Genomic DNA, 14,398 nt, shown 5'->3' with positions numbered 1-14,398 from the left:
CTAAATGACTTACGCATTAAAAAATAAACAGAAAAAGAGGTGAATGGCTACGTTTTCCAAGTTGCTTCTAATTTGTTTAAGTGAAAGATGCTGAAATGTCGCTCGCTCTATAAAGAGGTTAGCCACGCTTTTTTGTATTTGTTTTCAGTTTACTGAAGAAAATTCACAAGACATAGGTCATTGATGAGGCCACCGTTTTGTCTCCCAAGTAACTTTGTTGTCCCGTTTTCTCTTTCAGAAAAAAAGTGCGTTTGGATTGGAATACGGATGCTGCCTCCTTGATTGGAGAGGAGCTGCAAGTGGACTTCCTTGATCATGTTCCGCTCACCACACATAATTTTGTAAGCTTTTTCTCTTCTGTTTTTTTGGACTAGATGATCTCTAGAGGTCCCTGCCAACCCTTAACATTCTCTGATTTTGTTGTAAATTGATTACATGAACTGTGTGCTCAGTCAAAGAGCGTTTTAGGCATTAGGTACCTTTGGGCTTTCTAAACGTGGGGGAGTTCAGAACCGGTGATTTGACTCCCCACAAACCAGATTGGCTAAATATCAAGTTGCAATAAAATGCCAGAGTTCTGTTGATGTTTGGTAATTCCTAGGTGTCAGAGGCTTTAAATTTGACAGAATGCCTTTTAAAAAAAATTTAAAAATTCAGGTGGACAAAGCCCTAAATGTAGACTTGACGGGTTTCCAACAGAACTGGAAATACATGTGAGAATACGGTGTGGTGTGAAGTTCAGTAGCACTTTGGGGGCACCAGTGCATTTGAACATAGTATTTGTTTTATGTCAAGCTCTGAAGACGTTCATCTCAGGTAGCGAGGAAGGGCTTGGATTGATGATTTAATGTGTTTTCTAGGCTCGGAAGACATTTCTCAAGCTTGCTTTCTGTGACATCTGCCAGAAGTTCCTGCTAAATGGGTTTCGGTGTCAGACGTGCGGTTACAAATTCCACGAGCACTGCAGCACGAAAGTTCCGACCATGTGTGTCGACTGGAGCAACATCAGGCAGCTCTTGTAAGGACTGCTCCTTTCTCCTAGCAGCGGGAATTCGCTCTGAGCAGACGAGTGGTGGTGGTTTTTTTTGTTTGGTTGGTTTTTTAATCTCTTACCGCAGAGCTGAGGTCAGGTTGTTGGGCAGCGCGGTCGCTGTCGTCGGGGTGCCGAGCGTGTGAGCGGAGTTCCTAGAGCAGCCAGCAATGATGGTCTGTCCCCAGGTGAAGGCGGCCGTTCCACTGAATGCATTCTGTTCTTCCTGTAAATTTTAATGTTCTGGGACAAGCCAAGATCTTGAATGACAACGCAGTCGCTATAACGCCCTCAGTTTTAACAGAGTGAGAGTGATTCTTCCTGCACAGCACGTTTGTTAGGAGGGAAAAAAAGAAGGGCGTGGTTCTGTTGGGTTTTAGCTCTTGGAAGTGTGAGCGTTTAGAGCTACCACAGCTTTTGAGCCCGTGTTGAAAATGCACAGCGTGGTGAGAAAACTGATCCTTTCCTAATACTGGTTAGAAAACATCGGCAGTTGTTACGTTAGAAGAACTTGTATGCCGAAGCGTTTAACTCTGTAATTTATGTGTCTAGCTATTATATATGTTTTATTTTTTTTTAATAACTAACCTTGGTCACATAGTTCTGCATTTTCTTACGTTGACTAGTCGTAAGGGTGCAGGATGGCTTGGTGCTACCTGGGTGTAATAGAACTGAAAAAAATTTGGTGTCGAGTACCCTGTCAGGAAAATCCAAGGTCTGATGTAAGAAGGTGTGTGTTGTAAGTTTAGAAAGAACACATGGAAATTTTCTTTGGGACTCTGAAGGCATAATTTTCAGTGATGCCGTCCACAGAGGGAAAAACATTGTTTAAAGATAGGAATGTGTTTGTGAAGTTAATTATGCCGGAAAGAGAGAGCCCTTTAAATTTTTAGCTTTAAAAAGCATTGTACAGGAGGTAGTGTAGCAGTTGAAATTGTAATTGTTTTTGTTGATATTTCAGATTGTTCCCAAATTCAAATATCAGTGACAGTGGTGTCCCTGCACTACCTCCCTTGACAATGAGACGGATGCGGGAGTCTGTCTCCCGGATACCTGTTAGGTAAGCTAGTATTTCCTGTCGTTTCTGGTTTGGGAAATACAGTTGTTTAAAAAAACCAAAAAAACCCAAAGCGCCCCCAACTCTTCCAAAGTAGAACCATCCTACGGAAGGTTGGGGTAATGCAGCACCACTCTGTTAGAGATAATGTGCGGTGTCCTTTCTTGTTCTTAGCTTCAAGCAAAACATTGGTTTGGGATTTTGTGGTTTTAGTTTTTAGTCTAAAGATTTTTAAAGGAGGATATTAAAGGTTTTCGGGAGACCTTTGTTTTCCTGCCTAAGAAAGTTGGAGGCTCCCTTTGGTATTGCTGTGAATTTTCTTTTATCTGCTCAGGCATTGTACGTGTAAGCTTCTGTGACTCTTTGTTTTTCATGACACACATACGTAAATAAGGTTCTGATGGTATGATGACAGATGAAAGTTTAGAGAGGGAACAGTGAAAACTGAAATTATGCTCTTCTTAAAGAAAAATCTGAGACCTAAAGAGAACGTTCCTGTCGTTTTCAGTGCTAGAATGAAATTTCCAAGGGCCCTGTCTCCTGATCCTCATGTGTGCCTGTCTTTTCCTTGAAATTCTGGAGGCTGAAGAAGGCAGGCCCTCCTTTGGTTTTTTTCAACATCCCTTTGAAAAATCTTGGCCTATTCAGGAGAGAGCAGGTGGCCGAGTGGCCGAATCGCAAGGGGTTCTGTGCATCCCTTTCCTTGTTTTAATGAGAACTGCATCAGAAACTGGTCTTGCGTTCTCTTTGCTGTTTTGTTCTGTTTGCAGCGTTGCTGGACGATGGCTCGTTAACCTGATAGGGCTTTTCTTGGGCTTTTTGGGAAGGCTGGCTGATTCAGTTCAGACCCATGTGCGATTTGGGGTAATGAAGGTTCGAGTGACCTTGGCTGTGATTCGTAATTCTCTGTTGAACTGGATTTTAGCGTTGGCCTCCCTTCAGCTGATCCTGGGTGTCACGACTTCCTTGCTGGCTGTTCTGGGCGACCCATTGAACAGTCCTGCAAACCTTTACAAACTCAGGGCTTGGCAGCAGGAGTGGCTCTAAAGCTGGGCGGTCAGCAGGCTTGAAACGAGCGGTTTGTTTAAATTTCACAGACCCAAATTAATCCAGCAGAGCTATTATTTTACCAGTGTATTGCATGTGATTCGTTGGGGATTGTGACAAGATTTGTAACAGCAGAAACAGGACTTAGGTGAAAAGTATGTGAGCTGTTGAGATCTTAAAGTTTTTTTTTTTTATTTATTTCCCAAATTGAACTGGGAATGATTCAACTGACCCAAAGGTTCAATTAGCATCCCAGCTTTTTCTCCGATTGGGATTCTGCGTGTCTTGCTTCTGGACGCGTTACATTGAACATTTTTCGATGGCTAGAGGGGGAAAAAATTAACCAGAGCTCCTCTTTTTTCTCTCTCTTTCCTTCCCAGTTCCCAGCACAGGTATTCTACACCTCATGCCTTCACGTTCAACACATCGAATCCTTCCTCCGAGGGCTCTCTTTCCCAAAGACAACGATCCACGTCCACACCGAACGTCCATATGGTCAGCACGACGATGCCCGTGGACAGCCGGATAATTGAGGTAACGCTGGCAGGGAGGGAACAGCGTAAAGTTAAACTGGAATTGGGACTGGCCACCGGTTGGGTTTTCTTTGCTTACTCTCATTTGCTTACTGTTTGCCACAGTTGGCTAGCTGATGAAGAAATATTTGCGTAGGAAGTGAATTGCTCGTTCTCGTATCAACTTTGCTGAAGTTTTAGGTTGATTTTTGGTGTCTATAAAGATGTGGGGTAGCTTAACAGTCGAGTTTCACAGATCCAAAAAGAAAATAAGCACAGTTTTGCTGAGGAAACACTTAGTAGACATGTCTAAAAATGTTCTTTCATCTTAAAAATCTGGATTAGTTGGGAGGCTGGTGGGGTTTTTAAAATTGAGCTGCAGGTGCTGTCAGTATGGAGTTGGAATACCCACGTCGAACCTTACTGGCAAGATGTTTTTGTTACACCTGTGCAGAATTAACAGCAATTCTGGGCTTGTGTGCTAAAGCCATCTGTATCTGAGAATATTTCTGCTGTTCCTTGCTTTCAAGCACCGTGGGGTTTTTTCCCTCACTCTAGACTGACAGTAGAGAGAGACAACTCGTTGAAGTCAGGCCTATATTTTTATTTTTTTGTTTTGAGGGAGTGCTGCGGCAGGAGGGGCTTGCAGAGCGAAAGCGCTGAACGACAGGGTTTCAGAGAGAGCACAGTTTGTTGGCTTTTTGCTCTGGAATAGTTGAAAAACTCCTCAGGCCAAGCAAAACCCTTTTGACCGCGTGGACTCGCCTCCTCAGCTGGTGGCTGGTAGACTCCTGGGACACGGGGAGACTCTGAAGCGTGGTGGAGAAGCCCCCTGGAGCTTTGGAGCCGAAGAAAAGCGTGCCACAGATCTGCGGAGCTTTTGTGGTTAGGAGCTTGGTGTCACCTGCATTTTATGGGGGAAGGAACCTTCCCTTTCCCTTCGATTTTCCTAGGGTTACGGCCTTTTTTACTGCTGATTGTCTTGTATGGCAGGAGAAATAACGAAGCACTCGGGAGAATATGAATTGGCAAACTTCATAGCGTGACAAGCCTTTCAGGAGACGTTGCCTTCTCTGTCTTTGTGCAGAGCAGCAGAGACACAAATGCTTTTTCTTCTGGCTTTTCGTACTGTCATGGGGGCTGAGTAAAAATCGCTGTCGGGTCTTAAAAGGCAATAGCTGCTTTTTTTTAAAGCCCTGTGGAAAAAGTTGTTTATGTTTTGGGGGTTTGGGGTTTTTTTAAAACTACACCATGGCAAAGGCAGCAGAGGCCTTCTAGTATGACATGAGAAAGACCTTAGGAAAGGGATTTACCCGAGGACAGCTACTGGTCAGCTCTCAGGCTGGAACAGGTGTGCGTACTCAGGCTTCACAGCACTTGATTGTCATATATCAAACAAATCTGGTTACTTTTTCTTTCACTTATCCTAACATTTATTTTTCTTTAATTTTTTTTTTGTACTTCCTCTGTTCTTTTCTTCTTATCTCTTACTGTGTTGGCCTAGAATAACAGCCTGAATGCTTCTCCCAGCTCCTGGTGCAGACGGTTTTGTTTGAGGGGAAGAGTAGGTATTTCCTTGGTGCCTTTTGTTTTCTTGTGATTAACAGGATTGCTATAACTCGTAAGCTATGGCAGTGTCCACCTGAAATGTTTAATCTGGAGTTGATTGGATGAAAATCTTTATAGCATGTTGATACTTAAACATTGAGGACTTTTAATTGGAAGAGGCAAATCGATAGATGAGCTTCGGTTTTACTTTAGCTGGGTGAATCCAAGAATGCTGGGCTTGATTCGTTTGCTTTGGGATTCCTAAACAGAAAAGAAAATATTCACGTCAGGCTTGAAGTCCAAAAATACTTTTCTCTTAAATAAGAACTACGTATACAGAAGAATGAGAGCAACTTGATATTATTTAGTTATCCTGTGCCAGCTTGCTGGAGAGCAGTTACGTTCTCAGGCTGATGGACAAAACCCATCGCTCGGTATTAATTCAGGTTCCTAAAGATTTTTGTGGTCCTCAAAAATGGACAACGGGAGTAACCCTCAGGGGTTCTTCCTTGGTAGTTTATGCAGATTTTAATGTGCTCGGGCGTCGAGCTGAGGTCTGCTCTGCAAAAACAGCATCCGTAGGAGTCGAGCCTGGGGGAGGGCAGCTCGCTGGCTCCAAGGATGTATCCCACAAAGGGATCTTGACGAAGGGTACTCTGAGTTAACCTGAAAACTGTCGGGTGGGATGTAGGCTTGTTTTGCCCTGTGCAATCTTACCTTTGTTATTCTACTAATGAGTTAGAAAGCTTGAATTGACTTGATTAACTTTGACGGTGTTTAACATTTCTGTAGTGCATGTTCTTGCTTTGTACTCACACAGTACCTGGATATTTTACCTTTCCCGTTTGTACTTTGGGATAATACGTAGCAGGTGAGAAGCTGTTTGTCAGAGCTTAGTTTCTCTTGTGCATGGCTGTAGAATTGTGTTGTCAGTGCCTGTGGCATGAGGTGAGCGTTGTGGCACCGCACCGACCAGCGAACCGCGTCGCATCGCTGGCGCTTTTCCGAGTGGCGTCAAACTCGAGCCCTTGGGGGAACGTTTTGAAAAGTAGATGCTTTGTGTTAGGGCACGAGATGTGGCTTTTGGGGGCTTGAAGTAGTGCAGTAGAGATAGCTCACACTGTATATATTGACTTGGGGTGTTTTAAGGGCTTCTAAAAGTTTTCTGTCTTATAACCCAAAACCTTTCTGAGACCGTATCCCCTTGAGCTGCGCGACAGGAGCTGTGCTCACACCTGACGTGCGGGCGCGCACAAAACCCCGGGGTGGGAGTGCAGGCGGCGGTTCGGGTGTTTATCCTTGTTCTGTGTTAGGTTTTGGTTTTTTTCCTCCTTCGTTTCTGGTTTTGGTTAGTAATACGTTTTGCTGTGCCTATTTTTAATCTTCTGTAAGAATTCACAAATTGCATGTCTTCTTAGCGTGTGGTATTCTAGTAGCTGGAAAATAACCGAGCTGTCATCCTTTGGGTGTTGGTCAGTACCGTGTTGTACTTGAGCAAAACTGTCAGGAATGATGTGAGCACTATTCCTGCTTGTTACTCTGTATGCTCTCATAGATTTATTTTTTGTCTGTGTTCTCTGTTTTAGGATGCAATTCGAAGCCATAGTGAATCAGGTATGATTTAAAAAACAAAATAAAATAATGTTATTCTGTGTTTATTTTCTGAATCATAAAGTAGTTTGTGTTCTGTTTTTATATTGAAGCCTCACCCTCTGCTCTGTCTGGGAGTCCTAATAACATGAGCCCAACTGGCTGGTCTCAGCCCAAAACCCCGGTCCCAGCCCAAAGAGAGAGAGCCCCTGGATCTAACACGCAAGAAAAAAATAAAATTGTGAGTATGGGATTTTTCTGGTTTTTTTGTTTTTTAGTGTGTTAAGCTAGGCTGGGAGTAGTGGTATGTTGGCATAAATTTCTGTACTTAAAAGGCAATAAAAGCGACAGTTCTCTTGGATTGCTCTGCGCTGTGTGTATCTACCAGCAACATGATTTGGACTGGCTTGGGAAAGCGAGCGCCATTGCCTCCTGTGACAAATACCCAGAACAACGTGTTCAGGATTGAAATCATTTCGGGCAGTATTGTGAAATGGCTTTTCAGTACAAGTCCGAGGATTAGCTTTCTAAATCTTTAAGCACTGTGCCTTTTATACTTTTTAATAATTTCTAGCGTGTTTCAGGTTAGCCTTGTGATCGCTGTTTGAGCTGTATTGCCGTAGCTGCCACAGACAGCGGGTATGTCGTAGTCAAGTTAGTCAAAATACCTCAGGTAAAAATAGATTTAACAAGTTGCAAGTTTTCCCTCATAGGCTTTATTTAAACTTAGGGATGAGGGGAAGGAAAAAAAGTAATAAATAAATAAATAAATAGATAGATAGATAGATAAGGAATAATAATGAATAATATCCCCAAGTTTTGGAAGGCTTGTGAGATTCAGAAATGAAAGTATGGGTAGTAGGGCTCACAGTTGTCAATCACTTAGAGGTTGGTTTATTCCTTTCAAATATATAAAAGGGTTCCCGAATTTTGGTATTGCAGCTCTGAACAAGTCAGTGGATTTCAGAAGTATTTTGGATGCCTTTAAATGGCTGGTTATAAAATACTTGTTGCTCTTAAGGTCTGAGATTGGAGTTTAAGTCTCTAGTGCAGAACCTAGTGGTGGTTTCTGAGGCAGCCCAAGCCATCCAGGACAATGTGGGGTCTGGTTGTTGGGTTTTGTAAACGAACCTCACAGATGAGAAACCAAAGCCCGGACGGTGGGACAAAAACTCCTTCAGGTGTCGCCGCGTCTCAGACTCGGTGAAGGAAGCTGTTTCGTTCTCGACATGTGTGTTACGTAGCGTGTCTGATTTGATGCTTGGAGTCAAAGCCGTGCCCGTTTTTGTTCCAGAGGCCTCGTGGACAGAGAGATTCCAGTTATTACTGGGAAATAGAAGCAAGCGAAGTCATGCTTTCCACCAGGATAGGCTCGGGCTCTTTCGGAACTGTTTACAAAGGCAAATGGCACGGTGAGTCCTGCGCGGGGGTGAGTGAGTCCTGTGCGGGGGTGAGTCCTGCACAAGGGTAACCGCCTTCACAAAATGCTGGTACGGCAGCCCAGAACAAGGTCACGTTGCTCTGCTGGTGCCCTGTGCTTCTTTCTCACGCAAAGGGACTGGGAGAGGAATACCGATTTCCTAATTCTAGTAGTGGGAAAACAAAGGTGAAGAGCAGACATCAGAACCTGAATCTCGCCGCTGCCCTCGGTGTGTTCCCTGTAGGGAAGCCAGGATTGTTTTCTCTATTACCACCTTCTCTTGTTTTCTGAGGAGGTTTTGCTTCTGTTGGCAGGATTGAATTAACAGAATTAACTGGGAAATTTCACAACTTGGTGTTAAATTAGATTCATTTTTTTTTAAATACCTTTGTGGCTTAATTAGCATGCTTAATTCAAGGTAGCAGCGAATGGAAATAAGCATAAATTGCTTTTATGGTGGAGTTTTCCTAAGGGGAAAAAAAAATGGTCGATGTGAGAGTTTGTGATATTGAGTTAGCTGGAATACTTTGAAAAGAGGCCTGCTGCAGCTACAGAACCAGTTTCCAAGTTCAGGGCTTGTGATTTAAGAAGAAACACACGCAAACCCCTCCAGGCCCTAATTTGAAGAGCATTATTGTAATAGAAGAAGCTGACAAAAAAAAAATCTGGAAACTTCTCTCCCCGACTCTGTTTGGAGGAATAAATACTTACATATCTTAAAACCTGAATACTGGTAACATCAATGGAAGGACTATTCTTACGCTAAAAGTACTATTCATGAACAGTTAAACTGATTTTTCATTTTATACATGGAATGAACACAGAAATTGAGAGGAAAAACAGGCAAAGTGAGATTTCACTTATCAAGGTAATAAATGAGAATTTCTTATTAATACTTGAGTAAAGCATTTGCAACTCTGTGTATCCAGAACGTTGGTGGGCATGAGTTTAGCAAGACCCCCGTGTGGTGTGCAGGGGATGGCTCTGTAGCTGCCTCGGGACCCGATAAGATCCTAAGTCGTGGGCAACAGGAGAGGGGCCCGAGGGCTGGAGGGGAGCGAATGTCACCCCAGTCTTCGAGAAGGGCAGGAAGGATGAGGTGGGTACCTACAGACCGGCCAGCCTCACCTCCATCCCTGGAAAGGGGATGGAACAAGGGATCCTCGGCGCTGTCTCTGGGCACAGCAAGGATGAGAGGCTCATCAGGAGCAGCCAGCACGGCTTTGCCAAGGGGACTCGGGCAGGGGATTGATCTCTAGAGGTCCCTTCCAACCCCAAACATCCTGGGATTCTGTGGTTCAGTATCTTATTTATGGAAACAGTTTATAGTTTGCCTGATTTCTCAGGAAAGTCAAAGTTCAATTTACTGCTTTCCTTTCCTTTTGTAACTACCGTCTGCAGTGTGGTCTGAAAAGATTTGAAAGTTTGTGTTTCTGCAAGTCGCGTGCTTGGAATTGCAGAAAGTGAGAGTTCACTGTGCAAATTAGCGAAACTACCGGCTGCTTTGCCGTAACCTGTTCTGGTAGTTCAGATACAGCGACAAAAACATTTTGGGGCAGCTAAACGAAGCGATTTGATTGCTGGAAACCACAGTAGAAAATCGAGGTGAAGTCAGAGGTGTGGGGTTCCCGGGGCTGTTTGCAGCGAGCCTTCGGAAATAAAAGCCAAGTCCGGAGGGCAGCTGTGCTTTGAGGGGTGCGTGTCTGGTTAATCAAGGCTCAGCTTGACAGGGTGCTGGGCCACCTCATTTGAACTGGATTTCTTTACCTAAAAGGGTTGGACTGGGTGATCCTCAAGGTCCCTTCCAACCCGATTCTAATTCTGGTGCCTTCTGGATGTGCACGTGTCGAGGTTTTTACATCTTCATTCTCTGAAAACAGCCTTTCAACAGATAGTGCTGGGTCGTCATCTGTTCCTCTCTGTGTCACCCTTTAAGAGATGCTGAGATTTAAAGCAAGCACCGACACTGAAAGCAATTCAAATGAAGCCTTTTGGGAAGATTTTGTGATGTATCAACTTAAAGAGCAGTAAAGTATTCTGCGTTCCACAGTCCCCAAATTTGTTACAGTCAGTCACGTTACTTGTGATTTTCCTATTTCTGGATAGAAGGTTTATCCTTCCTGTTCCTTAAATCTAGAAAGTTTGTTCTTTTAAATAAAGGTTGTGTTAAAAAAGAATCTGTGTGTATATACTACATGCATGTAGTCTATATATCTAAAAAAATCAATATATAAACTTAATTGTATAAAAATACAAAGGTGTATAAGGATGTGTGCTAAAGCTGGATAGAAAAGGGAAAGCGATGAAACTTTGGATCCTGTTTGGAAGCCGAGGGACTCTCGCGGGGCTGTGCTTGAAATGCTGTGTGGACACTGCGCCCACGCTGGGATCCCTGCCTGTTCAGCAACTCTTCTGCCTTTTCGTAGCTCTGTATCCTGCAAAAGGCACAGGTGTGGTTCCAAAAACAGAAGGGCAGCTTGTGAATGGTTAAAGACTTCTTCCTTTAGATTGAAATTCAGGGAAATGAGTTGTTTGCCGTGTCTGCAGGAAGAGTTTGGCCAGTCTACAAGTCAGCAGAGGCGCGCTGTGCGCAGGGCAGGAATTCCGAGTATGCTGTATATTCATGTTATTGTGGGGAGGAAAAAAAAAAGCTGCAGTTTTTATAACTTCTATGATTCAATGTATTTTCAGGAGACGTAGCAGTGAAGATACTAAAGGTTGTAGATCCTACCCCAGAACAGTTCCAGGCTTTCCGAAACGAAGTGGCCGTGTTAAGGTGAGTGGGAAGTTTCCTTGCTCACCTGTTCTTCCAGGGCGCTGCCTCTGGCTGCTGCCCTGCCTTCAGGCTGTCTTCCCCCCAGTCTGTGTCTGATGGGCACAAGAAGCAGATCCCCAGATGATGATGATGATAATAATAATAATATTAATAGCTTATAGGGATACTTCTGAGTATTGTTGAGGAGTGTGAGACGGTGATAGTAATTCAGAATTTTTCGGTGGTTCTGCATTTATCTTTTCAGATAAATAATACTAACATCCATCATTGTGTAGGCCATATTTTGCTTGCGGTAAAAGGTGAGGATTAATTCTCATCACCAAACAGAATATTTGAACTGTAGCTTTTAATTAAATTACAGCATAATTTTATTTTTTTTTTAGCATATACTTTAATCCACCTGTTTCCTACTTTCAGACACTGCTTTTGCAGTGTCCAGTTAACTATCTGTAATGTTAAACCTAAAACTAAACCGGGTAGAGTATGTGGGAAGTATCATCTTGTCTGCTAATTCCTTCACAGTGTACGACCCTTCAGTTTCCTGCCGGGGTTCACTCTTCTACCCCCTAAAACTAAACCGGGTAGAGTATGTGGGAAGTATCATCTTGTCTGCTAATTCCTTCACAGTGTACGACAACCCTTCAGTTTCCTGCCGGGGTTCACACTTCTACCCACAGCTGTCACTGCTTCACAGCTTTCAGGGTGATTTCGGTTATTCCAGTCACTAATTCTAAATAGAACAGTTTCCAAACCCTTGAATTTCCGTGACGTATGTTTCTTCAAGGTTGATTTTAAATAACTTCCTTGGAACTGAGAGCAAGTATTTTAACTCAAAAACAGAAAACTGATGAGTTTCGTAAAAAAAAAAAAGACAAAGCAGCGACTGTGGCATATTTTTACTATTTTTTATGACAAGCTTTACACACACATCCACCAAGGAGAAATTTTGCAGGAAACTTGGGGTTTAGGAATCAAAAGCTGTAACATGTTCCCTTGTCCAGGAGTGGATTTTTGAAACAAATTTGGAAATACTTTTAACGAAGACACTAATTTCTCTTGCCTGCTGCTTTCTATTAGGAAGACTCGGCACGTTAACATTTTGCTCTTCATGGGCTACATGACTAAAGACAACCTGGCCATCGTCACGCAGTGGTGTGAAGGAAGCAGTCTGTACAAACACCTGCACGTTCAAGAGACCAAGTTCCAGATGTTCCAGCTCATCGACATCGCCCGGCAGACGGCACAGGGCATGGAGTGAGTAGGATGGACGGCGGCGGCTGCCTCGCCCCTCGCAGTGCCACTTCCCTTCTCTTCCCCAAACCCAACACGGGGAGTTACTGCGCTAAAGTGGTAACGGCTCAGAGCGGCGTAGACCACGTAAAGATTTTATCACAGAATGGTTTGGGTTGGAAGGGACCTTGAAGATCATCTCGTTCCACCCCTGCTGTGGGCAGGGACACCTCACTCCCATCAGCCCAGGTTGCTCCAAAGCCCGTCCAGCCTGGCCTTGAACCCTTTCAGGGATGGGGCATCCACAGCCTCCTGGGGCAGCCTGTGCCAGTGCCTCACCACTCGCGTGGGGAAGAAATTCTTCCTTAGATCTAAAATTTCTTCCTTATATCTAAGGATATTTTGATATTTTTCTATATAAGGATATTTCATGCAGCACTGTTGTACGCGTTCTTTTATATCTTCCCCCACCCCGTGGATTCTTGCCTTCGTTTGTTAGACCACCAGTCTCTTAAGTCAGCTTTTCTGTACTTTTAAGTTCTTCTGTAGCTTGAGGTCTTGCTGTAATGCACTAAATCGTAAAATCACAGGATGTTGGGGTTGGAAGGGGCCTCCAGAGCTCACCCAGTGCCACCCCCTGCCCGAGCAGGGTCACCCAGGGCAGCCCCACAGGAACGCGTCCAGGCGGGTTGGAAAGTCTCCAGAGCAGGAGACTCCACACCCTCTCTGGGCAGCCTGGGCCAGGGCTCCGGCACCTGCACAGCCAACAAGTTTCTCCTCATGCTGAGGTGGAACTTCCCATGTTCTAGCTTACAGCCATTATTTCTTGTCCCGTTACTGGGCACCACCAAAGCGAGACTGGCCCCTTCCTCTTGACTCCCGCTCCTCAGATATTTGTACCCATCACTAAGGCCCCCTGTCAGCCTTCTCTTCTCAGGGCTGAGCAACCTGAACACTAACCAGCTATTCTAGATGTAGAATTCCTGCCCTGTGGTAAACGCTGCGATGTGGAAGTGTCAAACACTAGTTTATACTCGAGGTGCCCCTGTGAGGTGAGGGGATGGATCTTCCTATCCTACAGCTACAAGGCTCGCACACTCTGATGGATTTTGGAAGCGTTCTTGATAGAGATCCGCCTTGCTGCCCCTTGGGCACACGCTGTAATGCCTCTAGTGTAGAAGGTGCTGGCGTTGGCTGATGCCGTCAGCGCTCATCCGTCTTGTAGATCAGGACACAGGTTTCCAGGCAGACACCCAGAAAGCCAGAGCCATGTGTCACGACTGTAAAATTAAAGCAGCTTGTAAAAACCTTAGCGCAGTGTCCGGGTTTCATGCAGGTGAGGACAGCAGCCAGTTTTCTCAGGGTTTACACCAACACGGAACGGCGGTGCTGCTTTCTCTCCCTGAGCTGCCTTTGCTGCGTCACTTCTCCGTAGCGCATTTGTGCAAACAGCCTTCCTGACGGCTCTGCTCTGCTGTTTCTTTTGCAGCTATTTACACGCCAAGAACATCATCCACAGAGACATGAAATCCAACAGTATCCTTTCTGACCTGCCTCACGCTTCCCGCAACGAGGGAGCGAGTTGTGTTAACATGGAGCTTTGTTTTGGGTGGGATTTCAAAATAGCTGTTTCAAATGCGTGTAAACTACTGGTGAGTAATTCCTATTGATCAGTAAGAAGTTCCTGAGTTTTGCAGAACGTACATGCTTGCTTACCCAGCTGTTGTCGTCAAGATGAAGAAAAAGCAGCAGCTGTGCTCCGGAAGTGTCTGGTTTTCCCGAAGCGGCGTTGGTGCAGCTCTGCTGGCCCAGCGCTGGGCTGGAGAGAAGCCGCACCCTCCACTCAGCGGGCGATGCGTACGTGTGCCCACGTCGGTTTTGTTACTGCCTCCCGTGTGTTTTCAATAAATTTCAAACACCTTCACACAACTGGCGGAAAGGAAGCCAAAAATCTTACGCTTTAAACTCGCACAAAGGCAACCTCTTACCACTGTATTTCTTGAAAAATACAGATTTGGTGATGTGTACGGAGTAAAAATGTTGCAAATGCCTGCTTTTGAAATTGCCAAGGGCACCCATTGAGCTAGCAGCATCAGTCAGAACTTCCTTCCAAGAAATGAGAACAGCATGTTTTGCAAATGTCATCATAAAAAACCCAAACCAAACCGCCCCAAATTCAGTAGTTACA

General features: G+C 44.5%; 1 protein-coding gene across 1 annotated transcript in view; it reads left to right on the top strand.

Annotated features, from left to right (window-relative positions):
- Nucleotides 1-238: 238 nt before the first annotated feature.
- The window catches only part of RAF1 (Raf-1 proto-oncogene, serine/threonine kinase), a gene marked incomplete at its 5' end in the record, with an annotated part of 19,786 nt that continues 5,626 nt past the window's right edge, over nucleotides 239-14,398 (top strand). Inside the window, 11 exons of the mRNA XM_009869526.1 lie at nucleotides 239-341; nucleotides 861-1,018; nucleotides 1,992-2,090; nucleotides 3,515-3,668; nucleotides 5,151-5,210; nucleotides 6,781-6,808; nucleotides 6,898-7,025; nucleotides 8,079-8,196; nucleotides 10,896-10,980; nucleotides 12,058-12,234; nucleotides 13,700-13,746. Of these exons, the coding sequence (XP_009867828.1) occupies nucleotides 239-341; nucleotides 861-1,018; nucleotides 1,992-2,090; nucleotides 3,515-3,668; nucleotides 5,151-5,210; nucleotides 6,781-6,808; nucleotides 6,898-7,025; nucleotides 8,079-8,196; nucleotides 10,896-10,980; nucleotides 12,058-12,234; nucleotides 13,700-13,746 (1,157 nt within the window). The remainder of the gene's footprint in view (nucleotides 342-860; nucleotides 1,019-1,991; nucleotides 2,091-3,514; nucleotides 3,669-5,150; nucleotides 5,211-6,780; nucleotides 6,809-6,897; nucleotides 7,026-8,078; nucleotides 8,197-10,895; nucleotides 10,981-12,057; nucleotides 12,235-13,699; nucleotides 13,747-14,398) is intronic.

This window comes from Apaloderma vittatum, unplaced genomic scaffold (genome assembly GCF_000703405.1).
Source record: "Apaloderma vittatum isolate BGI_N311 unplaced genomic scaffold, ASM70340v1 scaffold7735, whole genome shotgun sequence".
Lineage (NCBI taxonomy): Eukaryota > Metazoa > Chordata > Aves > Trogoniformes > Trogonidae > Apaloderma > Apaloderma vittatum.
Note: the sequence above shows the minus strand (reverse complement) of the source record. Positions and strands in the feature narration are given on the sequence as shown.